The 26,066-nt window shown below is 45.1% G+C and overlaps 1 protein-coding gene across 1 annotated transcript in view; it reads right to left on the minus strand.

Annotated features, from left to right (window-relative positions):
* Window positions 1–2,632: 2,632 nt before the first annotated feature.
* The window catches only part of LOC132214667 (guanylate cyclase 2G-like), a 36,614-nt gene continuing 13,180 nt past the window's right edge, over window positions 2,633–26,066 (minus strand). Inside the window, exons 8-21 of the mRNA XM_059661983.1 lie at window positions 25,898–26,061; window positions 25,410–25,547; window positions 23,860–23,943; window positions 23,015–23,119; window positions 22,179–22,250; window positions 15,328–15,496; window positions 13,858–14,013; window positions 12,136–12,313; window positions 9,708–9,848; window positions 8,235–8,427; window positions 6,489–6,663; window positions 5,253–5,351; window positions 4,194–4,285; window positions 2,633–2,743 (exon numbers count right to left, since the gene is read on the minus strand). Of these exons, the coding sequence (XP_059517966.1) occupies window positions 2,639–2,743; window positions 4,194–4,285; window positions 5,253–5,351; window positions 6,489–6,663; window positions 8,235–8,427; window positions 9,708–9,848; window positions 12,136–12,313; window positions 13,858–14,013; window positions 15,328–15,496; window positions 22,179–22,250; window positions 23,015–23,119; window positions 23,860–23,943; window positions 25,410–25,547; window positions 25,898–26,061 (1,871 nt within the window). The 3' untranslated portion in view covers window positions 2,633–2,638. The remainder of the gene's footprint in view (window positions 2,744–4,193; window positions 4,286–5,252; window positions 5,352–6,488; window positions 6,664–8,234; window positions 8,428–9,707; window positions 9,849–12,135; window positions 12,314–13,857; window positions 14,014–15,327; window positions 15,497–22,178; window positions 22,251–23,014; window positions 23,120–23,859; window positions 23,944–25,409; window positions 25,548–25,897; window positions 26,062–26,066) is intronic.

Here is a 26,066-nt window from a genome sequence, read left to right on the forward strand (position 1 = left end):
TTCTCCAACAGTCTCTCTTGCAAGTTCCCATTAGTGCTAAACATTAAAGAGACATTTAGAGAGGAGGAAAGAGCACATTCTCCCTTAGATTTTAGAAAATTGCTCTTATCAAAATTCCTGGTTATTATCCCTAAAGAGTTTCTCTCTCTCAAAACTAGAATATATATTATAGTATTCATGTGTATATATTTAGACATATATATATACACACACACAAGCTTATATATATACTGAGTACACACATCAGATAAATTTCTATTAATTGATAGGTATAGATTAGATTAGAGATAGAGGTGGAGATATGTTTGTGTGTGTACTAAATATATATGTATGGGTAGATTTTAATGTGTATATGTATATATACACATGTGTGTGCATGTGATATCTGTATGCATATGTGTGTATGTATGTTTTATGTGTGTGTGTATGCCCAACATTTATGTTAAAATGTTCAGTGAAAAAGGCAGAAGTAGCAACGTTTTTATTATAGGAATATGACTGAAGTAAGCATGTGGACTAGGGCTGGAAGGAAATACATTCCTTAAAATACAAAGATGGGATAATAACAGACAACTGCCATACCCCTCCCCATTCCTACATCTGAGTATCATTATCTAATGCTCTTTTAATAGTTACATTATCCGATTGCTTAGTTACTTCAACACATTTCTGCATACCTCTCTTAGTCCTTAATATATTGCATTACTATTATTTATGCCCCCTTTCTCCAACTAAACAGAGCTGAAGACCAAAGAAAGTTTCATTATTTTCTTGTGAACCCCAATGTGGTACCTGGCACAGAGTAAGTGCTCAATAATTCTCCTTGAATTAATTAAATGTTCAGATGGATGGAAGGATGGATGGGTGGATGGATGGATGGATGGATGGATGGATGGATGGATGGATGGGTGGATGGATGGATGGATGGATGGATGGATGGATGGATGGATGGATGGGGACTGGCCCATCTCTCTAAGTGATCTCAGAGCAGAACTTGCCTTATTCCCTTTCATGGTGGAGCATGGTGTCTGGGATCCAGAAGGCCCAATCCCAAACAAGGGAAGAAGTTAAGAGGCATGAGGAGATACATGTAGGCCCACTGTCACCATGCTGGGGTAGCAGGGGAAGCGCTCGGTTCCTTCATATAAATGCCTCTGCCCTCCCCCACTCTGAGCATCAGTCAAAAGCTTTCCCCTTTGATGCTGGAGGCCTTCAGAGAGCAGCCGAACCTACTACAATGAAAATGGAATCCACGTGGAAAGTGGAGTCTGTGTAGGTCCCAGAGTTCAGTCACCCACCTCTGAGCTGAAGAAAAGTTCTGCTGATGGAAACGGGACCATTTGAAAATTTGGAAGCTGCCATATTCCCAGAAGTCAGGAGCTTGATGGAGACGGGACCATTTGAAAAGCACTTCCTTTGGCCACTAGTTGGTGCCCTTCTTACTGAAGAAAGGCAAGAATTCCACCGAACCTTTTAAAAAGTTGGTTTTAAACACTCTCAATCCACCAAAAGGTAATTTATTTATATATGCAGGGCTCAAAAATACCTCCACAAAGGCAGCACAGAGGCCATGCTAAAAAAACAAAACAAAGTAAAACCTCCCCATCCCCGTTGGCTTTCCCCTCTTCAGACATGGGAAATTCAACAGGAAGAGGTCTTGGACATGGACATGATACATCATTGGAATTGCACTGCCACGTTCAGGGGCAGCCCCACGGAAGATCATCTGGACGCAAGGAGTTGCAAGGCGTAGAAAAAGAAGGAATGCAGATGCATTCACAGTTCAGCACATCTATTACACAACCACAGAATAAATCCACATGGAATGCTCTTCTCTGTGCAAAGGAGGAAATGTGCACAGCAGGACAGATGGGCTCATTCATCTTCGTCTGCTGGAGATTACCAAAACAATTAAACACATCCTAAATGAAGGAAAACTTCTACTTAAAAGCCAAGCCTTGATTGCATGCTTTGCCCAGGGGACAGGAAAGACAGTAAGCAATACGTTGAGGATGGGACATGATCCATTTGGAAGTTGCCATGTTCCCAGAGGTCAGGGCTCCAGACCAGGCCTTCTGGCCACTGACTGCAGGTGTGTTCTGTCTGCTTGGAGTGGCCTGGCCCTATTAGATTTCTGTGATCACTCACACCTTAAGTAGAACTTTATCCCCTGCAAACATTCCTCAGATGCCTTCTGATATGAGCTCCCTCTCTTTGCAGGCTGAGTAGCTGATAAGGAAAATAAGCACTAAAGGTTAGGGAGCAGCCACCTTGCAAAGGAAGGCAGACAGGGCCAGACCTGTGGGTGGCCCCTCCTCCAGAATGAAATTGGGTTCACTGTGAATTCACAAGCTAATGAGCTGGAAATATTTGGCAGTAGGACAGGCTCCCTGGCAGGGCTGAGAGCAACAGCTCAGCCCTGGTCCCCCAGGAAATGAGCTCACTACATCCAGCTCATCCAACTCCACATCTGCTCTGGGTCACAGAACCCTGGGGTGGGATGAGGAGGCCAGCTAGATGGCGCCCCCTACAGGGAGGCTGACTCAATACCCAGAACTACACCCCAGAAATGGTATATTTAACGCACCCCATGGACTTTCATGGGGCCCCACAAACAACTTTAAAGAAAATACTCGCCTCAGAAGACCTCTGGGATTTCAGCCTCTTCCTCAGTAAATTCGGGGAGGGGAATAGAGAAGCCTTCTTTGCCTTTCAACCAGAAAGTTGTTTGTTCTCCTTTGCCCTGTGGGAGGCAGGGGAGACAGCTGGTGAAACTCAGGGAGGAGAGGCCGCCAGTGAAGTGTGGCCTCTGAGCAGACAAGCCGGGTCTCCCTTGCTTGCTTGCTGAAAACAGTGTTTGTAGCCAGAACTGAAACCAGCCAGTAATTGCCTCAATGAGGGAAAGGCCTAGTTATAGACAAAATGTTGATCATTTCCTTGGGCTTTGCTGATAAGCTTAGATGGACAGTCAGGGATGGCCTAGGGCAGTGGTCAGCAAACTCATTAGTCAACAGAGCCAAATATCAACAGTACAACGATTGAAATTTCTTTTGAGAGCCAAATTTTTTAAACTTAAACTATATAGGTAGACACATTGTTATTAACTTAATTAGGGTACTCCTAAGGCTTAGGAAGAGCCACATTCAAGGGGCCAAAGAGCCGCATGTGGCTCGCGAGCCGCGGTTTGCTGACCATGGGCCTAGGGGGTAAGGGCCAGTGGAGGCTAAAGTTTGTTGCAAAGAAGGCCTCTAAAAAATAATAACAAATACCTTGAGGCCTTACTATGGGAAAGGCCCATGTGAGGCATCTCATAGACATTTCATCATTATACTCACCCTTTGAGGGAAGTGTTATCACCATTCCCATTTTATAGATGATAAAACCAATCTCCCCAATTAAACAGCTAGTAAGTAGTGGGACAGGATTCAAAGCTAGGTCTACACTGCTGCTTTCTAGAAAATTCTTCCTCTTTTCTGAATTCAGTTGATCAAATACAGCTACCAGGGCCAGACTCAGCAAACCGAGGAGCTGAGGCACCCTCTTCCCCTTTACTTCTTTCCCTGGACCCTCACACCCACCCAAACACCCAATGCCACAGTAAGCACCCGCCACTCACATCTGAACATCTCCAAGAGGAGAACCCCCTTCCCACCCAGACAGGCAATGTTTATCAGAAAGAGGAGCCTGTGTCATGGCACATTTCAGTGACAGCCTAGGTGCCAGCAGAAGGCTGAGGGCTAGGGAAGGGATATTTAAATGTATAGAGATGAGGGCCTACTACCTCCAAGCCAATGGGTTTCTATCCCCTCTGCCTGAGCACTTTAGACTCAAGAGAAGGGGCATAGAAGAGTGATGGGAGCTATGATGCTTGGGCTTGTATTTGCTGTTGCCTTGAGTAGACTAGACTAGGGAATTCAAGCAGAAACCAGGGGACCGTCTCTGACAAAGAGAATGGAGCATCCCACAGGGGTTGGTCTGGGTGGGGGAAAAGGTGTCTCCTGTCCTGGACTCCATATTTGACCATTTGAGGGAACGGTACAGTCTTCTCTGAAGGAAGACCTGGCAGTCACAGGGGCCTCCACATGGACCTTAGGGGTCTCCACGCTCCTCAGCACAGAGATTCTCTCATCCTGTCAAGTCCTCAGCATCTCCATTAGAGACCCAAAGAGGCAGGTGAGCATAGTTGGTCTTACCTTGACTGAAATGGTGCCTCTCTTTTGCAAATTGTATCCTCCCAATGCCAGCAGGGCGCCTGCGGTGCTCTGAGAGACATGAATCCGGAGAGCTGCCAAAACAGTGATTGTCTAGTTACAGTTTTGGTTGTGACCCTGTACATTTCAGTGGGGTAAGTGTTGCTGTGGAGAGGGAGCGCTACCCTGCCCAAATTCTTGGACTGCCAGCAAATTGTAGGCAACCTCTCTGAAGTCTGGGGCACTTGGGCTGGGACACGCCCCCCCATACCACCTCTACTACCACCATCACCACCACCATCCAGGCATTGCTCAGGCACTATTGGGCATTTCTCACACTTTGATATGTTTAGTCTATGACCAGAAAATGGAACTGACTCCATATGCAAATGGGAACTCCACATGGCTGGGCTCCCACTTTCAAAATTTATCCTTAAAATATCTACTTAGAAGCTCGAAGAGGTTTTATCAATGCAACAAAACTACTGTAAAACAAAACAATTTGCTGTCCCCTGGAACTCCTGGCCACAAGTCTGTTCAGCAACAATAAAACTATATACATCAGAGATGGGCCAGTTACCACCCACAGGCAAAACCCAGCCCACCACCTGTACCTACAAATAAAGTTTTATTGGAACACGGCCACACACATCAGTTAGATATTCTCAATGGCTGCTTTCACACACAATAGCGGTTAAGTAGTTGCAACAGAGACTCTGGCCAATAAAGCCTAAAATATTTACTGTCTGGCCCTATACAGAAAAAGTCTGCTGCCTCCTGCTCTTCATTCAAGCAACCTGATTGTATGTGTGCCTGCCTAGCTAGAATGGAGAGTTCTGGAAGGGGGCAGGCTGTTTACAGGGTTCCATAGAGAGGACGGTGTGAAACTCCACCTACAAAGCTTGCAACAGGTGTTGTCTGAAGTGGATAGCAATCTTCCCCTGGAAATGGAAACTAGCTGACAAAATGCAAATAGGTCTTCTAAAAATACCCTCCAGTTAAAGACAGGGGCCTGGAGGGACAGTGACACTGTGTTTACCACACACTGAAAGTGATACCCACGCAGGCTGCTGCTTTCCATTCTGGAGGCCATGTTCACAGTGTCTCCAAACAGACAGTATCTGGGCATGGTGGTTCCCACCACACCAGCCACCACAGGACCTGAAAAGAGAAGAACTGATGGCCAAAACAGGTCTGCATTTCCAAGGACTGGACTCCACGGTACACATCAGACCAACAAATGCAATTCAATCAATGTTAAGTGCCCTTGAGGGCAAAGCTTGGCAATAGGTTTTAGGGATCACAAAGAGGCAAACTGCAGCACCCACACACTTCTGGTGGAAAACAACATAACCAGTTGTTATGGACTGAATGCTTGTGTCTGTCCCACATTCACATGTTGAAGCTCTAATCCCCAGTACGTTGGTATTCGGAGGTGAGGTCTTTGGAGGTTATTAGGTTTAGATGAGATCCTAAAAGTAGAGCCATTAGGCTGGGATTAGTGCCCTTACAAGAAGGGTGAGAGACACGGTAGCTCTCTCTCTCTCCACCAGTGAGAACGCAGCCAGAGGCCGCCATCTGCAAGCCGGGAAGTGTTCCCACAGGGATTCCATGTTGGAATCCTGATCTTGAACTTCCCAGCATCTGGAATTGTGAGAAAAATACCTGCTGTTTAAGCCATCCAGTCTATGGTATTTTGTTATAACAACCATGCTAACTAAGACAGAAATTAATGATAATATTATTCATGCACTGGAAATATAAACAAAGCAACAGCAGCACAAACTTGGGGCTAATTCATTCTGATTGGGGCCAGGTTTTATCTCAGTAAAGCCATAAGAATAGGTAGGAGCAAGTATGGCTACACAATTTGCAGGTCCTGGTCAAAAAATGAAAGTCAGGGACCCCTCATTCAAAACTGATTAAGACTTTCTGGACATGGACAGAAGAGCCTTGAACCATGTGCAGGGACTCTGCACGAGTCACATGCCATGAATTTGTCAGAAACAAAGCAGGTCAAAGGGCATCAGATGCAGAGGCATGGCGGGAAAGCTGCCCAATGTAATCTGGTTTCCCATCTCCTCCTCATTTTTGGTTCACCTTGAAGTCTTTGTGTGTCCTTGTTGTTACCAAGCAATCTAGCTAACTAGAAATATACATGTGAACATAATCCAACCTTTTATTTCCTTAAGATGTTACTGTTTAGTTTCAGGGTTTCCTAAAAGCCCTAGGACTTGAAACCGGAACTACTGCTGCCACACCTGGACCATGAGGCCACCTGCCGCCAGTGCTGTCTACCTGTGTGGAGGCCGATGCGGAGCCTGAGCTTCTCCTGAGGCATGTGCCCGATCTGGAAGTGGACGGTGGCACTGAGGAAGTGCAAGGCCATGGTGGCAATCTCCTCCACATGCCGACTTCCATTGCGGATGGGAAGTCCACTAGCCACCATGTATGCATCTCCAATGGTTTCGACCTGGAAACAAAGCAATGACATGGCCTTGTGTTTGCCATGAGGATGGGGTGGGGTGGGCTCAGAGATCAAGGTCCCTCATTATGGACCCTTGCTTTGAGGCCCCAAACTTTGAAGGGCCACACTCCCTAACCTTCACTCCATCAAAGTCCCAGCAGTTTATCAAATTTGCCCTTGTCCAGGTTCAAAGCCTTCATGCCCCAAGCCTTCCTCACCACAATCACTGCTTCCTTCTCAGAAATCTGATAGTGGTGGTGACCCTGTTTTGCCAACCCAGGTTCAAAACCAGTTAGACAGGCAGCAGTGTACTGATGGGGTAAATCTTGAAGGATCAAGTGGATCCATGTATGTATCTGTCTGATTGGTCCTCCTCTCTCCCCATCCTCCTAATAAAATCAGCTTTCAGATCCCTCCTTCACTACAGAGAATAAATGACATGTCTAAATTTAACGTTACATATAGCCCTTTCCAGATACGTTTGCATTTTAGGAGACTCCAACGATGATGTGGTAAAATGTGGAATTTCAGATTAGCAGGTGGTACAAACACCTCTGTCTCCTGGTTACCATGAACTTGCAGAGTTAACCAGCACACAAGTCTAACTGCTTCTATGCTATCTCTCCCCACCACAAGCACATTTAGAAATACAAATTGATTCTAGACCAGCTCATACAAAACCTAACTGAACAGATAACACTAAGAGGAAACCCCAGAGGAGGCCCCCTGAGTCAGATAGGTTCTGTTGGGCGTAAGTGATCTGCTCTTTAAAATTCCCATGCCATCCTTTCCTTTGTCTTGAATAGCAGCAACAATAATTGGGAGATAATAATTGAGGACATGTCACTGAGGAACATGACTGTGCTGTCCCCAAAACCTCCCTGGCCCCAGGGCCATAGCACAGCCCTAAAATCATGGTCAGACTGTACACTGTGGCTGCCCTCCAAGCATGAGTGGACATGAGAGTCTGGTGTCATGAGCTGGCGTCGGCTGAAAAGTCAGAAAATACAAGTGTCATCATCCTCACCCGCTGAAAGAAGGCAATGCACGTTTTTGTTATCGTCTCCCACAACCATTTTCATTCTAGGTGACCCCCCTGTTCATCCACCCCCACAGTAGCACTGGGCAGCGGGTTGGTGTCTCACCTTTAGCTAGGAGACTGCCCGTCTAAGCTTGGGAAGCTGCTGTCTTCGTTTGAATTGCTAAGGATCACAGTCACAGAGCCAAAGACAACCTTTAAAGAGGAGTGAACCTGCTAAATCTCTCTGGCTCTGAAGGACAGACTAGTATATTCAGGAGGCAAGTGGAGGAATTAGCCAGCAGAAGGTCAGTGCCTCTTTCAGAAATGAGTTTTCTGGGAGATAAAATAATGGAAGAAAACAGAGGGAACAACGGATACTTCTTGGCAAGTACATACATCTCTGATTAAACAAGCCCTTTTCCAGAGCACAAACAGGAATAAAATATTGAGTTTCTGCCAGGAATTGAGGTTGACGGCCAGCATACACTAGCGCCCTCCTCCTGGTTGCTGTCTGGGGCCGGTTGACCCTCACTCACCCAGGAAGCAGGCATCTCACCTTATACACGTCATAAGTTTCAATGATGTGATCGAACAAACTGTAGAGGTCATTGAGGAGTTTCACTACTTGCAAGGGAGAACTGAGAGAACAGAGTTTTGTGAATCCAACGATGTCAGAGAAAAAGATGGTCACGGACTCAAAATGTTCTGGTTCCACGGACCTTCCAGCTATAAGCTGCTCTCCAATGAAGCTGAAGCCAGAGAAAAGAACGGTTACTGAACAGTGCGATATTCATCTTGTCTCCTACAGACCCCTCCCTACGAAGTCACCCTGGTGGATCCTCTGGCTTCATTGGATTAGGTTTTTGTTTTGTTTTGTTTTTTAATTAACAAAACCCATCATATAGAGGGGATTCTTCTAATACCTGCTTCTCCACCTGCATTTTGTCTAAATAAATATTTTCATTAGGGTGGGGGAGGAACCGGTCACAAAAAAAGATTTTTTCCCTCAGGGCACTTTATTTCCCCCTATGGTTATAGAGTTTGATTATAAAGACTTGGTCTGCAGAGGTGGAAGCAAATATAAGCATTCACTGATCTATAAATCAATATTTTTACTTCAATCTACCAATTTCACATTAACACATTCAAAGCCTCAACCCCATTGCTTTGCTCAAGACATATAGGAAGGGTGCAGGAATTTTAACAGAAGAGGCTACTGCCAAGGTTTTAGAAAGTGCATAGGTGAAAATAGAGACAAAAAAGAAAGCAAGTTTTGAATCTAAAGTAATGGGTATATAGTATATACTGTATACTGTATTGTATTGTGCAAGGTTTTGGATGTACAATCTGAAATACTGGGAAGTCAGCTATCCACTAGACTCGTGGACCTGGAGCGCCATCTAGTGGTCGTTCTCCTGTTGGTGCATCCACCATCTTCCATGTAAAAGACCTAGGGTCTCATCACCCACCCCAAGTCAAGTCTCCTTCCATCACCATTTATCCCTCCTTTACCGTCTTCCTTTGAGTGCTGCACACACAATACAATATACAGATGGCTATTAAAAAAGAAATCTGCAAAAAAACTCATTCCTAACTGAGACACCAAGTGCATGGATTTTGTAGTCATTTGACATATATGAATAAATGATCCAAGAATAAACTATTTCATTTTGGGAATTTTTATGTATCGTGTATTGCAAAGATTGAGAGCAAAATGATTGAGCAAAGCAGGCCAAGTACATACATAAACACCTAAATTCAAAAATAAATAAATAAAATAGAAAAAATATTTAATAAAAAAATAAAAGACCTACACTCTCTATTCCTATGGATTCTAGGGCCTTGGCCTCCATCTCTCTTTGTAGGGTGTACCAATTTACATGCAAAATGCTTGATCCGGGTTTTAGAAGAACCCGGTGTCCTTTTAGAAAAAGGACAAAGAAAATACTCTCTTCATGTGAGGCCAATTAGGTGGCGATGCTGTTGCTTCCTGGGTCCCTTTGTGGAGGCTCCCAACTCCCGGGAATACCTGGGCAGTATTGTGGACAGGAGCTTATCCACCTTCCTCTTCTCTGCCATCATCTGGTTGGTCCTCTCTTCCACCACCTCCTCCAGGTGATTGGCATACGCTTCCAGCTTGCTCACCATACTGTCCAGTATGCTCACGTGGCTTTAAAAGAACCCAGACATTAGTGTCTTTCTCCAAGAACTTTAGGATCATAATTGAGCACCTCCAACTATACATTCCAAGTAAACATGTCTCTCCCCTAAGGTTTCTAACTTCAGGGTTGCCCATGGGCAGCAGTGAAATGACAAAGAGGCCATTTGGCAGGACAGAGCCTGCCCTTTATCAGCTCCAAGGTCTCTATCTGTATCCTTTATTCCTCTGAACCTGTTTCTGCATCTAGAAATATATATATATATAACCCTAATATGCAAATAGACCAAACAGCAGAACAACTGGACAACCGAACAACCGAACAACCAGTTGCTATGATGTGTGCTGACCACCATGGGGCATGCACGGAACATGGCGGGCATCGGCCATGGTGGGATGGTAGAATAGGTGAGCGGGGGCGCCAGACCAAGGCGGGGCACCGGTCACGGTCATCGGGGTGAGCCTCTGGTGGTTACTGAAAATTCTTTGCTCCCGCACACTGTGGTCCTGCCCGGCGCTCGCACCTGTTGCCAGCACCAGCCCCGCTTGCACCCGCAGCTGGCTCTGGAGCCACCACTTGCACCCACTACCGGCACCCGGCACCAGTCCCAATTCATTGGCGCCATCAGAGGGTGCGAGCAGTGGCTGCCATCCCTGATCACCCCTGAGGGCTTCTCCACCTACCCTGTTCCTGAGGGTCAATCAGGGCAGCAACCACCACTCCACTCACTGCTGGCACCAGCCCCAATCACTCCGCATCATCAGCTGGTGCGAGTGGGGTCAATGCTGTCAGCATGTGGTTAGAAGTGGTGGTGGGAGCAGGGTTGCTGGAGACAGAGAACCAGGGGCCGCAGTGAGAGGGGCCGGACAGGGGACATGGAGGATGGGCCGAGACCCGCCCCTGTGCCCACTGCAGCCTCATGGCCCACAGTTCCTTTCAAGGCGCACGAATTCATGCACTGGACCCCTAGTTTTAGAATAATAATACACATTTTGCAGGGTTGTTCTAAGGATTCAGGGAGATAATGTTGAGAGTCTGGAACCCAGTGGACACTCAACAAGTGGTGGCATTCACTGGCCCAACATGCTTCATACCATTGTTACAGCCAATCAAAAATGTAGATTTTTAGGACAAGTCATTCTTTGTTGTTTTTTCAGATGACAGATATAAGGGGCACTTCTAGATCCTATAGACTCTTGTTTTAGAAGGCTCTTCAGAGAAATTTAAATTCCTCATTTTTCAGATGAGGACCCTGAGGCTCACATGGGAAATGTACTTGCTTTAACATTAGGGACCATATTTTCTGGGCAAAAAGTCAGGACATACCAACTGACCTGACACATACCATTTAAAACTATTTTGATGTGGAAAATGCAGAATACAGGGCTGTTCGTATTAAAGCTGCATAGTGAAATGGCAACATCTGGAGTAGATTCCTGACTCCTAGCACAGGACTTCCCCTACTAACCCCAGCTACTTCTAACATGGCTGTGCCTTCATATGTTCAATGTGGTGGATGATGTAATTATCCTGGTTTGAAGCCAGTTACTATTGAGAGCATTCTTTGAGAGGAGTGAATAATTTAACTCAATAACCTACTTTAAGGTTGGTGCATAATTCTTTATTGCATAAGCACAATCCCAGTTGAGTAGTCATGACCCTTGGAATGCTGGTTTGAATAGAGTCAGAGGCCCTGTCACTGATCTCCCTGGGACCTTGACAGATCAGATGGATTAGTGATGCCTGGAATGGACCAAGACGGGCAATGGAAGTATGACCCATTTTTGGAACATTTGTGAAATAAAGGGAGAATTTATCAGTCCACCTTCACCAGCATGTAGCTCAGTGCTTTGCATATGGTAGGCATTGAGTATATGAGGTAGGAAGGAGGGAAGGAAGGAAGGAAAGAAGGAAGGAAGGGTGTAAGGAAAGAAGGAAGGAAGGAAGGAAGGAAGGAAGGAAGGAAGGAAGGAAGGAAGGAAGGAAAGGAAAAAAAGAAGGAAGGAAGGAAGGAAGGAAGGAAGGAAGGAAGGAAGGAAGGAAGGAAGGAAGGAAGGGAGGAAGGGTGTAAGGAAAGAAGGAAAGAAGAAAGGAAGGAAGGAAGGAAGGAAGGAAGGAAGGAAGGAAGGAAGGAAGGAAGGAAGGAAGGAAGGAAGGAAAGAAGGAAGGAAGGAAGGAAGGAAGGAAGGAAGGAAGGAAGGAAGGAAGGAAGGAAGAAGGAGCAACTACAGCCACATGATTTCAAAATTCTAATGGCTCAGTGAGGAGGAGAAAATGTCTGTTGCACACCAAACTCACCCTTTGGGGCTGGCATCTCGTAGAATTTTCTTGATGGAAAGGAATGTGGGTCTTTTCTCAGGCGACTCATCCCAACACGCTCTCACCAGGACCACAATCTTCTCATTGGCCTTGTCCTCTCGCAGGGAAGGTCGCAGTGGGACTGATGCCCTGGGGTCTCGGATTCGGCTGAGGATTTCTGAAATCCGTTTTGGGTTTAGATATCCAGATGTCGGAACTTTGTGCCATTTAGTATGCTTCACTTTAAACAGATATGCTCTTAAATTTGTATATTGAGTTTCCAAGTACACGGAACAGATTAGAATTTCAGAGAAATCTGAATATAAGAAATATTCTGAATCCTCCTGGAAAATGAGGAATCTAAATATAAATCCCATAAGTACCTCCTGATTTATCATTTTTTTAGATTAATTTTTTCTAATAGAACTTCTCTTAAAGTAAAGCATATCTTTATATGATTTCAGAAGTATATATGCATTTTGTAGTAGAAATCTCCAAAGTGTGCTTTATACAATTTTGCATTCCATATATGTTACATAAAAGATCTTTTAACAAATAATAAATATTACAGATCAGAGTCTGCCAAGAGTTTGGGGAGGAGAGAAGGTTGAATAGGCAAAGGGCCTGAATTTTTTTAGGGTGATGAAACTATTTGGTATGACACTGTAACAGTGGATACATGACACTACCTATTTGCCAAAACACATAGAACTTTACAGCCCAAGGAGTGAACCTTGAAGAATGCTAATTTTAAAAAATATCAGTTGAGGGATTGGAAGACCCGAAATGCAGATTTGTGGCAAAACAATCTAACTGCGTGACAAATGTATGATGGACCTCGCTGAAGGGGGTGGAGGTGGTGGGGAGCGGCCTGTGTGACTGAAAGAAAAAAGCCAGGAGAGATGGAACCAGGAAGGTGTAGTGGGTTGACTGGTGATCCCCAAAGATATATGTCCATGTCCTTATCCCCAGAACCCATGACTGTGACCTTATCTGAAAAAAAAATCTTGCAAATATAATTAAGTGTCTTGAGTTGAGGAGATCATCTTGGATTATCCAGGTGGGCCCTCATCCAATGACAAGTGTCCTTACAGACAGATGAGATTTCCAGGAGGAGTCAATGTGGAGATGGAGGCAGAGACTGGAGCCCTGTGGCCACAAGCCCATGAGGGCTGGGCCACCACCAAAAGCTGGAATGGATCTACCCTTGAGCCTCCCAAGCAAGTGCAGCTTTGTTGAACCTTGATTTTGGACTTTTAGCCTCTGGAACTATGAGAGAGTAAATTTCTGTTGTTTCAAACCAACAGGTAGGTTTGTGGCAACTTACTATGGCGGCCCTAGCACACTAACATACAAGACCACTGAGGCCGGTTTAGAGGCCTTTGATGGTCTTGCAGGCCATTGTAAGGACTTAGTCTTCACTCCCAAAATGGGAAGCCAGGGAAGGCTATTGTGTAAAGAAGCAACACGGTCTTATTCATTGTCTAACAGGATCTGGCTGCTGTTATAGAATAAACTATGTCATTCTGAGTTCCTTGGTTTTTTTTAATCAAACTGTAATAGTTTTCTAATTCTTAAAAAATATATAAATTTTTAAAAGAGAAAATAAGAATGAAATAAATTGTAAATTAAGAAACATTTAGCAAAAACAATCACAAAAACAAGCGTTTGTGAGCCAACCCAGATCACCACAGCCTGCCAAGGAGCCGCTCCCAGCGTTACCATCTGGTGTCTCGTCAAGGTCCTCAAAAGGCCCGAGCGCATGCTGGTGGATCAGCTCCCTCATCACAATGGCGAAGCTGTAAGCGTCTCCCTTTGGGGTGCCTGACCGGGGCGCCTCTGGGAGCCGCAACAGCTCCGGGGCAGTCCAGTAGAGCTCTGTGAAGCAAGGAGACTTAGGCCCAGAATGAGAGTTTCCAGGTAGAACCGGAAAGCCTCCCTTTCTAGCTTAAGAAGCTTAGGAGAACTGAGAGCATCCAGCCCCCGAGAAGTCAGCCCCCACGGTGCCCAACTTACAGAGCAACCAGGGTCCCTGTGTGTGAATACAGAGAAAATAACCAGGAAGAACGGGCACTAGCATGTTAACAGTGGCTAACTCGTGGCTGTGTAGTGCCAGGTGGTGTTCCTTTTCCCTTTCTGAATTGCCTACGTAACATAAAATTAATCATGTTAAAGTGAGAATTCAGTGGCATTGAGTACACTCACAATGTTGTACAACGACCACCTCTATCCATCTATCCAGTTCCCAACCATTTCCAACACCCCCCAATAAAACCCCAGACCCCTTAAGCAGTTTCTCCCTGTTCCCCTCTATCCCCAGCCCCAGAAAACCATCAGCCTGCATTTTCTCTCTAGAGTTATCTATTCTGGATATTTTATACACTTACATTTTTTTTTCTAGTGAGGTGCATAGACTTGTGTTATTATAGGTATGATTATTAAAAGAATGGAGGATGGAGAAATAGGAATGACTACAAACAGCTTTCTAAGTTGCCCCCTTTGTCTTTCTCCGTAACACACATGCTACCTCATGTTACAGGACCTCCCCACATGCACTCAGCAAAGCTGCTCCAGAGAGAAGTGGTCAGGGCTGAGGGCACTGAGCTCAACAGGACCCAGAGACATAGGAGGTGAGACGCAGGAGCACTCAGCTGCCTCCACTGCTCCAATGAGAAGGAGGTTGACTCCCAATGGTAGGTCTTGTCTTTAGACGCCCACCAGAATCACTTGGGAGCTTTAAAAACAATGCGATGCCCAGACCCCATCTTTAGATATTGATTCAGTGGCTGCAGCGTGGAACCCAGCTACCTATAAAATGTTAAAATTTTCTCAAGTGATACTGAAACCCAGAGAGAACAGAAAAGTCAAACCCTTCATCCTTAAAGAACCTGGCAGGTTGTCATTCTACACTGAGAAGGTAGTAAGATGTGATGGGACACAGAGGACTACAGAGAAAGATAGTGACTTGTTTCAGGTCGCCCAGCTAAGCTGGGATGAGGACCACTTCCTCTCACTCAGACATCACACCATGGACTCGTGCCATCTGTTCCCATCTCCTTGGGTGAACAGAGCAGCCACACACCACTGGCTCCAGAGAAAGGCCCACCCACAGGTACTGTGCACATGAGCATCAGGAAGCAGAAATGGGGTAAGGAACGAAAGCTAGTGGGTCCAAGACCTGCCAGTGGTTACCTGAGTGGTCTTTTGTTTTCTCATTATATGTTCTGTATGTCTGGCCATACTTGAGTTCCCACAGCCCAAATCCTGACAGCTTCACCTGCATCCGACCATCCACCAGGCAGTTGGAAGGCTTCAGGTTGCCATGGGACCTCAGTGGGCTCCTATGAAGGAACAGCATGCCCTGGGAGAGTGAAAATGAGCGACTGAATTAGAGCAGGTGCCAAGGGACACCAGTGGAAGGAGAGACAGATGGACGGGAACACAGGTGTGCAGCCCCAGGGTCGGGGACGTAGCCATCTTTGTTCATTTGTTCCAGAGCCACTGACATGGCCCTCCACATAAGGAGTCAAGATGGGCACAGACACCCAAAAAGAAGAAAACTATTTCTGGTCCCTGAAGGCAAGGCCAGCTCAGTGAACATAGTCCTGAGTTCAAATCCCAGCTCTACCACTTAGTAGAGGGCAAGCTACCTTACCCCTACCAGCCTCCTTCTTCTCATCAAAATGGAGATGACAATGAACCCTACCTCATAGGGTTGGCCATGGATATTAAATGCAGTTATACACATGCGAAATCAGACATGATGCATGACACAAAGTAAATATCTACTTAAATTTAATGAAAAATGTGATAAAGAATATTTACTGAATAAAAAAAAAACTTGCTAAAGGAAGTGAGTCAGAAAGGCAGGGATATAATAGCCAAGATCTGGAAACAACCTAAGTATCCCTTGATGCATGATTGGATAAAGAAGATGTGGTACATATATAAAAGGAATACTACTCAGCAGTGAAAAATGAAATATTGCCATTTGGAACAACATGGATGGTTCTTGAGAGTGTCATTTTAAGTGAAATAAGCCAGAAAAGGACAAGAACTACATGATTGCACTCATATGTGGGATATAAAATAGAAACCAACAAATGAACAAATAAGACAAATAAACTAATAGACATAGACAACAGCATGATGGTTACCAGAGGGGAAGCCAGTAGGGGGAAGACAAAGAGGGCCAAGGGGGTTGAATAAATGGTAAAGGAAGAAGACTAATTTAAATTTTTTTTTAAAGAATGGCAGTGATTGTTTTCATCCAGCAAGGAGACAAGGGAGGGTAGGGATGTGTCTTTCCATGGGCAGAGAGGGATTTAAAGAAAGGCCTAGAGTTGAGGAGGGAAACAATGATTTGGGAAGGACAGGGAAAGGAAGAGATCAATTTGGACAATGAGAACTGTCATATTTGAAAGATGGTTAGAGAGGCAGATGTTTGCATTTCTCTGTTATTTGCAAGGACAGACCTAGAAGGAGTGAAATGAAGGTTAAGGGAAAAGGCTAACTGCATGCCAGAAGCCAACCATCATGGTTTGGGCACATGGAGGGCCCACTGTTCCCATTTTGGTTCTTTATTTCCTTGCTTTCCTCAAAGGCTTCATGAAGAAGCATTTAAATAATAGTCATTCAACATTGCCAGTTTCTCAGACTTAAAATACTGACCTAAAGGACCTCTATATATTTCATCTGAATCTCTGAATCATTTATTTTCGGAATCCTTTGTTTGGGAGCTGGGAGAAAACTGACAACTCAGTCTGTCCCAGGCACAGGGCTTTCGTAGAGCTGATTTACCTGTTTCAGGCTGGGTAGCCTGGGCCTCCTCACACCTGCCTCAGCCATGAGGTTTCAGAGCAAGAGCACAAAGGACAACACCTCTTTCTCAAGGCTTTTACTGGAACTTTTTTTAAGTTTAGAATGCTAACCTTCTGCAAGGTAGCCATCTAAGTCCCTTACTTACGCTAGCTCACGGAACACCTAGCGAACCGCAGAGATCGGTAGTATGATCGTCAACCTCCTTTTACAGATGAGAAAAGAGAGAAATGAACTTGGCCCAGGTCACAGCCGGCCAGCAGTGGAGCTGGGTTGGGAATTCTGCAGTGTGATTCCCAAGCCCAGCCCCTCAACCAGCTGATCCTCTGCTGATAAAAGAAGCCTATGAAGGGCAGAGGGTGAGAAGTGATTATTTTAGACATGAGGTTCCAGGAACATCCATACTGTAATAGGGATTTGCGATGAACAAATAGGCAACCATAAACCCTTTTTTGAGACTTACTTTGCACTATGCATTGAAGTGCTTGGAACGGGGGACCTAATACATGTTATCTATCGCATTTAGCCTTTGTTGGGATAGGTAATATTCTCCTTCTCTGTTTCACAAGGAAACTCAGGGTTTTAAACTGCTCCCAAGGAGTGGATGTAGAGCTGGGATAGAAACCAGGCTGTGTTATCTACAAAGCCCAGCTACTTGTAAACCACTAGGTTTTACTATTCCCAATACCCTACATGATTGTGGAGGAATTCTCTTAACCCACTTATACAAGAACAGCCAGGTTCAAATGAATCTTAAGCCCAGCTGAGAAGGAGGTGAAGTCACCCATGGGTGTGGCCACAAGGAGGCACTGGCCATCAAGGTTCCAGGAAGGGCTCCTGAATGGACTACTGCACCCAGAGACAGGGTCCTTGGACCTTTTGGGCACCAGCTCAGGGACTCACCTCTGCCTCCAGCAGTGATGACAGGCTGAGTCACTGTCCCACCTTAGCAAGAGCCTAAGCCAACGCTACATTAGCAATACAGGCTAATACAGAAAGCAATAAGGAAACTTGAGGGACAGTGAGTATCCCACCCTTGTCCCCTGACCCCCGAAAGACAGGAGGGCATATTCCTTTATCATTGTGGCTTGTTTGTGTTCTGAGATAATAGAGTTGAATCACATGTTGGAAGTACAACTCGCTCAACTAGACCAGGAGGGGCCTGGCTGGAGCTGCCTCTGGAATTTCTCCAGGAAAGGCTCCAACTGGCCAGGTCTGGGCTTGAAATCTGGGGAGACCTATGTCCAACCCAGAGTTCTCTCTGACCTCACAGAGACCTCTCCATGCAGCAGGACTGCCCCTGACACACATGATCATCCCTTGCCTTGGCCCACCCCACGCATGAGATAGTTTACATTCTGGTCACCACCAATCTCCCCGGACAGTAGAGCTCATGCTACCAGGGCATAGGCAACCTGTTTGGGTGCTCGGAATCCTATGTTGCAGTCCTCTCCAGGAGACAGACGTACCTCTCTGTGGCGGTGTTTTTCTCTCTTGATGGAAATGCATGGGCATATGTACATTGTCAGAGAACAAATAGAACCACGAGAGGTGCGTGATTTATGTACCAGATTTTATGCGTTTTGGCAATTCTATCGCCTACCTGACTGCTAGCTACATTTATTTCCCTGTTAGAAAGTTGGGGATGGTCCTGGGGGCTCTATCTCTGGATCCCACATCTGTGCTCTCTGGACCTTGGTGGGGAGGAAATGTAGCATGACTCAACTACGGAGACAGACTAGCAGCAAGCCCCAATCTACCTCTTACCGGTTGGGCAGGTTACTTGACTCGTGTAAACCTCATTTTCCCCCTCGTGAAATGGAGTAAATATTAATATTGAAGCTGGTGAATTAATAATGAAGTTCATTGTGATGACTTAGAGCACCATCCACTTGAAATACAATGCAAGCCACAGGTATAATTTTTAATGTTTTCATTACACAAGTGAAATTAAGCTTAATAATATAGTTTATCTAACCCAATGTATTAAGAGATCTTATCATTTTAACATATAATCAACATAATAATATCAAGTATTTTATATATATATATATACATATATATATATATATATATTTTTTTTTTTTTTGCTAAGTCTTCGAAATCTGGCAGACATTTTACACTTTTATAGCACATGTTAATTTGGACTAGTCCTGTGGCCAGAGTTTAATAGTCACATGAGGACTATACTTGGACAGTGCAGACTTAGCCCACAGGATTGTTGAAGGAATGAAATAAGGAAGTGCATGCTTTTTAGTAATGGAGTTATCTCGGATACTAATGATACTACTGCTCCTACTGATACTGACAATTAATATTTATTGGATACTTTTAATGCGGTAGGCATGATTCTTACCATTTTACATGCCTTAGTCCTTATAGCAACCCTATGAGGTAGGTACTCCTGCTATCTTTATTTTATTCGCAGGGAAGCTGAAGCTCAGGGTAGTTAAAGTCGCCTGGTCAATAAGTAGCAGAGCCAAGGTTCAAACACCCAAGACAACTTTGCCAACTACCTTTGACCCCCTTAATCCATTAAGACTTCTCTTCCTCAGAAATAGAGGCCCACCTCTAAGTCAAGAAGAGTGCTATTCTCCCCAGAGCCTCTTCCCAGGCTGGCCCCACTGGTTGAGCTCCTTGGAGACAGGATAATGAGCCTTACTTCTCTGCAACCTCCATTCCCAGAATCAGGTTTGACCAAAATTAGGTGCTCAATCAATATCCTCTTGTTATTTTGAAAAGTCTGTGACATCTCAGAATCTCTATGTTACCTGGCATACAGGAGTTCCTTGTCAAATAGACATCAGGGGAGGAATTGTTTTTATGATTGGTTTGTGGTGGCCAGAAGCATAATCTGACCCACAGAGGTTGGCCCCATGCCTGGGTTCATATCAGGTCGCCCATGGCAAGCTCTTAGAGGCTGCAGTGAATTGTGTTACTTTCAGTCCCCTTTCAAGGAATGCTGGCAGAGTAACTGGCCTCGAAGTGCCTTGATCTAGGTCGCTGTATCCTCCTTAACCAGTCCCATCCTGTGCACACTCCATTTTTAGGGAAAGCAATCCTTCCAAAACAAGGTGCCAAGCTGTCCTTCTGGCATAGAGTAAGAAGGGATAGACTCAGTGACCTAAGGTAGCTGATTATTCAATTACTAGAGACCCATTGCATGAATTCATTCACTGGTGGGATCCCTCAGCCTGGCCTGTACTCTCATGCAATTTGGGACCCTTCGAGGCATATTGGACTGCCGGTTTCACCTGATTCCTGAAGGTCAGGCCGAGGGACCCCACTGGTGCACAAATCCATGCACTGGGCCTCTAATATGCATATAAAATCTTTGGTTAATCTCTTCCCGCCCTTCCCCCACCCCCTTCCCTCTGAAATTCATCAGTCTGTTTGATGTTTCCATGCCTGTGTATTGAGCATCTGCCCCCTGGTGGTCAGTGCACATCATAGCTATCAGTTGAACGGTCAAACGGTTGCTTAGGCTTTTATATAGAGAGAGCATTCTCACCGACCCCAGCATTTTTCCAGAGAAACCTTTGGCTTAATGCTTCTTGAAAGCCAAATGGTGACACTGGAAAGGCTAAATCTATTGGGCATTCAGACTTTGGTGAGTGAATTCTTCACACCCAATATAAATGATGTTGGCTGTTTTAAAGGGGCAGGAACCAGATCACTGGAAGTCTAGCATACTTCCCTGGGTTTGCTGCAGGAAGAGAAATGTGGGTGAAGGGAAGGAGAGAGGGGCCAGAGTAGGAGAGGATGCCACGTCACATTCTTCTATTTTATAACTCTACCACCACCACTTCAATAATTGTATATGTGCATGTCCTGTATTTTTTTCCTCTAGCTAGATTTTACGCCATTTAAAATTAGAAACAAGTCGTTATTTTCTTACAAAAGTGCCCAGAGGGAGATAAATCATTAAAAGATGCTCAATAAAGTTTACTGAAATAACAGTGTTGGCCCAGTGTTGCCCATAGAGACCCAATCACAAGGAAACCAACAAGGTTTCTGTTTGTCTAACTTGCTTCCCATTAAGGCCCAGGAAATCGAAATCTCACAGACCATTAAGACTCAGCTCCTTAAACAAAGAGCAATTAAATCCCTGAGAAATAAAAGACTTTGGATGTCAACAAACCAACCTCATCCATTAACCCATATGGAGGTTGAGGTCCGGAGAGGGACCAAAAGTCAAAGTCACTCAAGGAGTCACAGCCTTATACTCCAAAAGGAGGGAGTTTTTGTTTCACCTTTGTATCCCTCACAACACCAGGCTGGGTCTTGCCCACAGGAATCTATTAGTTGATGGATGGACTATTGATTGAGAGATGATGACCAGCCAGCCCTGCTGGTGTCAGACTGAGGGGCTTCCTCACCAGAACCCAACCCCAGGTCATTGACTTGGTCCTCTCTTATGATAAAACAGATGCAGTGAGTTTAGAAAGAACAGCTGTATTTTAGCTCAGGTTGAGAACGTCAGCCTCAGGTACATAATGACATGGCCCATCTGACTTATCTCCCATCAATGAAATGGGGCTAATGATAGATCTACCTTATTTTTTGTTGTGAAACTTAAGTAAATTAATATATACAGAATGCTAGAAAGTATTGGGGCCAAAGAAAGCACTAAATATATTTTAGCCATTATTATTATTATTATTATCATCACCCTTTTTATAGCCACCTCAGCCCCCTTTGCCCAAAGTAAAAATTCTGCCTGTATATATAAATTCACAGATTTGCACCCCCTGTGTAACAGCTTTGTGGTTATGATGGCACTGATCCCCATTTTCTGGGGAAAGGAACCAGGACTAGGAAAAAGGAAGTATTATTAAGAATCGGGGACTAGGAAAAAAGAAGTAGTATTAGGAATCCTTCAGCTTGCTTTATGATCTAGTAATTAGATTTTCTTTGGGCAAAAAGTTCTGTCCTAAAATGTAAGTACTCTGCTCTTTTCTGGTTGGGTAAATGTAGCATCCCTTCTGACTTTAGTATAAAATATTTTTTACTCTCTTGATATTTACTTGAGGTCAGGGAGAGAGAAAAAAATGGGAAATCTGATTGAAGTGGTAGATTTTAGAAGTGGGATCGCTTTGTTTGAAGAGGAGATCTGAGAAGGACCTGAATTTTGGGGAAAGATTACAGTTTGATTTAATCCAAGACAAAGACAATTCAAAAACACCATGGTATTTGTTCTTTACATAAACTTATGTTATACTCACATTGACTATGTCATATGCAAATGAGAGCTTGAATATCCAATCCATTTCATTATTTGAATTTCTCAAAACATCCTGAAAAACAGTTATTTAAAATGGCACCAGGGATTCAACCTGGAGCACAGCGAGCTTCATATGTTAAATGGGTTTGGTTCTATTACATTGGATGGTTTTTGTTGTTGTTGTTAATCCTCAACCAATGATATTTTCCTGTTGATTTTTAGGGAGAGAGGGAAAGACAGAAACATTGATGTGAGAGAAACACATCAATTGGTTGCCTCCTGCATGAGCCCCCACCAGGCCTGAGGAGCCTACAACAAAGGTATGTGCTCTTGGACCAGAATCGAACCTGAAACCCTTTGGTCCACATGCTGATGCTCTATCCACTAAGACAAACCCGCTAGGTCTACATTGGATGATTTTGACCAGAACTCATACAGCCTGACACAGAGCCAAAAAATTCCCCAGGAAATATCATCACCTGACTCAATAGTGAGAAAGTTACGCAGTCTTGAGTTTCATAAACACTTCCTTGTTCTTGACATAAAGGGGACGGTCACATACCATAGGTAGTATGGGCCCAGGAATGCAATTCAGGAGTAGCTGTGACAGCTAAGGAGACAAAACCAAGCCCAGCCACTTTCTGTCCAGAACAAAGGAAACCAGATACTTGCAACTCCACTGCTAAGCCGATCCCCTGCAGGCAGCCCAACAGGATAATTCAGGTCTTGCAATTAGACTAGAGAGGAACTGTTCTTGGATGAAGGAGCAAAAGCACTGAAAGTTCTTCAATAGCTGCTGCTAATTAAACCTAAGGTAAGATTTCCTATTGTACTTACCTTAAGACTCCCTTTTTTGCAATACTGAGTGATAATGCAGATGTTGGGAGGTTCTGTGCAGACACCAAAGAAGGGAACAATGTTTTCGTGCCTTAATTCATACACCTGAAAATAATAATGGTAATAATAGCTTATGATTATAGTATGCCCTCTGTGTTAGGGACTATGCTACGTGCTTTACATACTTTGAGTTAATTCTCACAAAGACCCTGTGAGGTGAGAACTATATACCTGCTCCCATTTTACAGATGAAGAAACTAATGCTCAAAAGGTTAAGTAACATGTTGAAGATCATACCACTTGCTAGTGGCAGAGTTGGGAAGCAAATCCAGGCAGTCTGCCTCCAGCATATAAACAAGAGGAATGATCAAAGTTGAACCTTAGCCCGGGCATTAAATGAAATCACGTCACAGTAAATAGACCCAGCCCTGCTTCCTGGCGTTGATAGCTGTCAATGCCAGTGTGTGGGCCACAGTGGATCACAGATTTGGAGTAAGAAGTCAGACCCCATGAACTTGACTTCCTCCAAGGACCAGGTTCAAGGGAGGTAAGCAGCCATTACAGGTACAAAGAATGAAGATGCAGAATTAAGGTCCGGGAGAATTAAGGGAAATGAGCAAGGCTAGGAAGGATCCCAGGCGGGGGGTGCCTGAGTCAGGGCAAAAAGTCTTAGGTCCAAAGTCTGGGCTGTCAGGGGTGAGGGGGGTGGGCCAAGTTAGGGGAAGCGGCTTTCCACCCATGTGCCTTTGGACTGGGGCCACGCCCACTCCAGGTGGGAACAGGAAGCTGGCAAGGAGGGTCTGAGAACAGCGCCGCTCTGTCTCCTCCCAGGGTGGGGACCTCACCAGCCGGATTTCCTGCAGCACAGATGGCTTCCTGGTCCTGGCTTCTGCTTGGTCACCAACATAGCAGATGGCCACATGGTTTCCCTGGAACCAGAGACAAAGCGGAATGTTCTAACTCAAGATGATCCAGAAAAAGCTCTACTCAGAAAGAACTGGGGGGGGGGGGGGGGGGGCGTGGCGCAGGAAGACTGGGAAGAAGTCAGCCTAGGAAAAGGATCATGAACCTCCTCACTGCCCAAAGCAGCCCTAGAGTGGCACGGTGCTAGGTCCAGGCGCTGAGCCAGCTGCTGAGCACAAGAACTCATCGAACTGGCATCGCAGTCCTGCAGCGTGGGGATGATTAGCCCACTCCCAGATGGGATCGCTGACGTTAGGTAACCGTCCAAGGTCACACATTTGTGGGGAGTTCAGCCAGAATGGGGACATCTGATTCCACACTACACTTTTTCTATTATACAACAGCGTCTCATTATCATTCAGAGGAATCCTGAGTAGAGGTCATAAGAGTCAATACCGGTTCAAAGACCATTTCTAACACTTACTACCTACATAACCTTGAGCAAGGGATTTAACCTTTCCAAGCCTTTATTTCCTCATCTGTGCAACAAAGATTAAAAATAATCAGGGCTGTTGTGAGGATTAAATCTGAAAATATGTGAACACTGTTAACTCAGTGCCTGGCACAGACAGCCACGGTGGTATGGTAGAGAGGGTGAGAGAGGGGGCAGGCGGAACTATGCTGCCAGCTTTGGTAGCTGCCGGTTTATATGTAGAAGCATCCATACCCATGACTGATCCGTCAGTGCTGAAGTACCAAAAATGAAAGAACCCATGCTCTAGAACTATACTGTCCAATAATATAGCCACTACCTCTATGATGCCAATTGCATAAGAATTACATAAAATTTAAAATTCAGTTCCCCAGTCACACTAATGTTTTAGTCACATGATGGTAAGGGCTACCATGCTGGACGGAGGCAATTTGGACTATTACTATATTCATAGAAAGTTCTATTTGGCAAAAATGAGTCTAACATAGAAGCCAGCATAGGGACCTCCAGGGAGTTCGTTTGAGAAAATGCAGCGTCTCAGGCCTTGCCCCAGACCTGCTGAACCAGAAGCTGCAATTTTTTGTTGTTGCTAATCCTCACCTGAGGATATTTGTTCCATTGATTTTTAGAGAGAGTAGAAGGGAGGGGGAGAGACACAGAGAGAGAGACATCGATGCCACATATACCCCAACCAGGGCCTGGGGATCGAGCCTGTAACCCAGGTACATACCCTTGACTGGAATCGAACCTGGGATCCTACAGTCCAGGGGCCAAAGCTCTACCCACTGAGCAAAACCGGCTGGGGCCAGAACCCGCATCTTAACAAGAGCCTCCAATGATTATAGGCACATTAAGGTTGAGAAACACGAGTCTGGAGTCAGAAGGCTACCTGGCGTTTACCTGGAGAATCCCTCCTATTCGGAATGCCCAGGCAGAAGGGACATGCAGAGAATGGGACAGAGACACACCCTCATGCAGCTGCCTTGCTCTCAGAAGTACCTCATAAAGCCCTACTGGGGTGTAAAAGAGCGCTTCCCCCTGCTGACTCTGGACAAAGGAGCTGAAGTCCCCGGAAATCTTCACACTAGACCCGTGGCTGTTGTTCTCTCTCAGCACAGGTGTGCCCCTCCGGGCTGGCTGTAAGACAGGACACATCCAGGAGTTAATGTGGTTCTGAAGATAACTAGATGCTTTCCATAAAACAGCTTTAATATTAGCTTACACCACAGGGTAACAGATCTGAAGGAACTTTAGGGACCACCTGATCATCCTAAGTATTCAGTAACTGAGGCCAGACATGATGTTCCCAGATATTCAGCAAGGAAATGGTAGGCCTAGAGCCAGAACTCAGGGCCTGAGACTCTCTGTTAAGTGCTCAATTTATAAATGAGTCGGCCTCTGTTCTCATAAGCTCCTGGAGGAGGTCCCTTCCACAGATCACCAGAAGTTAGCAGGGAAGTGGACGTCTGGGCCAGGTGTGGCCTTACCTTGTCCTGGGGCAGAATAGTGATGGCGTTATAATCGATCTGCCACCAAATGTCTCCATTTTGCCTCTGCAGTTTTCCCTTCTGGATCCTTAAAATCAGGCCTATGATGGCAGCTCCCAAGACAGTGGCCAGGAAGGTCATCAGGAGAATCAGAACAGTCACACCTGGG

The sequence above is a fragment of the Myotis daubentonii genome, chromosome 13 (genome assembly GCF_963259705.1).
Source record: "Myotis daubentonii chromosome 13, mMyoDau2.1, whole genome shotgun sequence".
Taxonomy (NCBI): Eukaryota; Metazoa; Chordata; class Mammalia; order Chiroptera; family Vespertilionidae; genus Myotis; species Myotis daubentonii.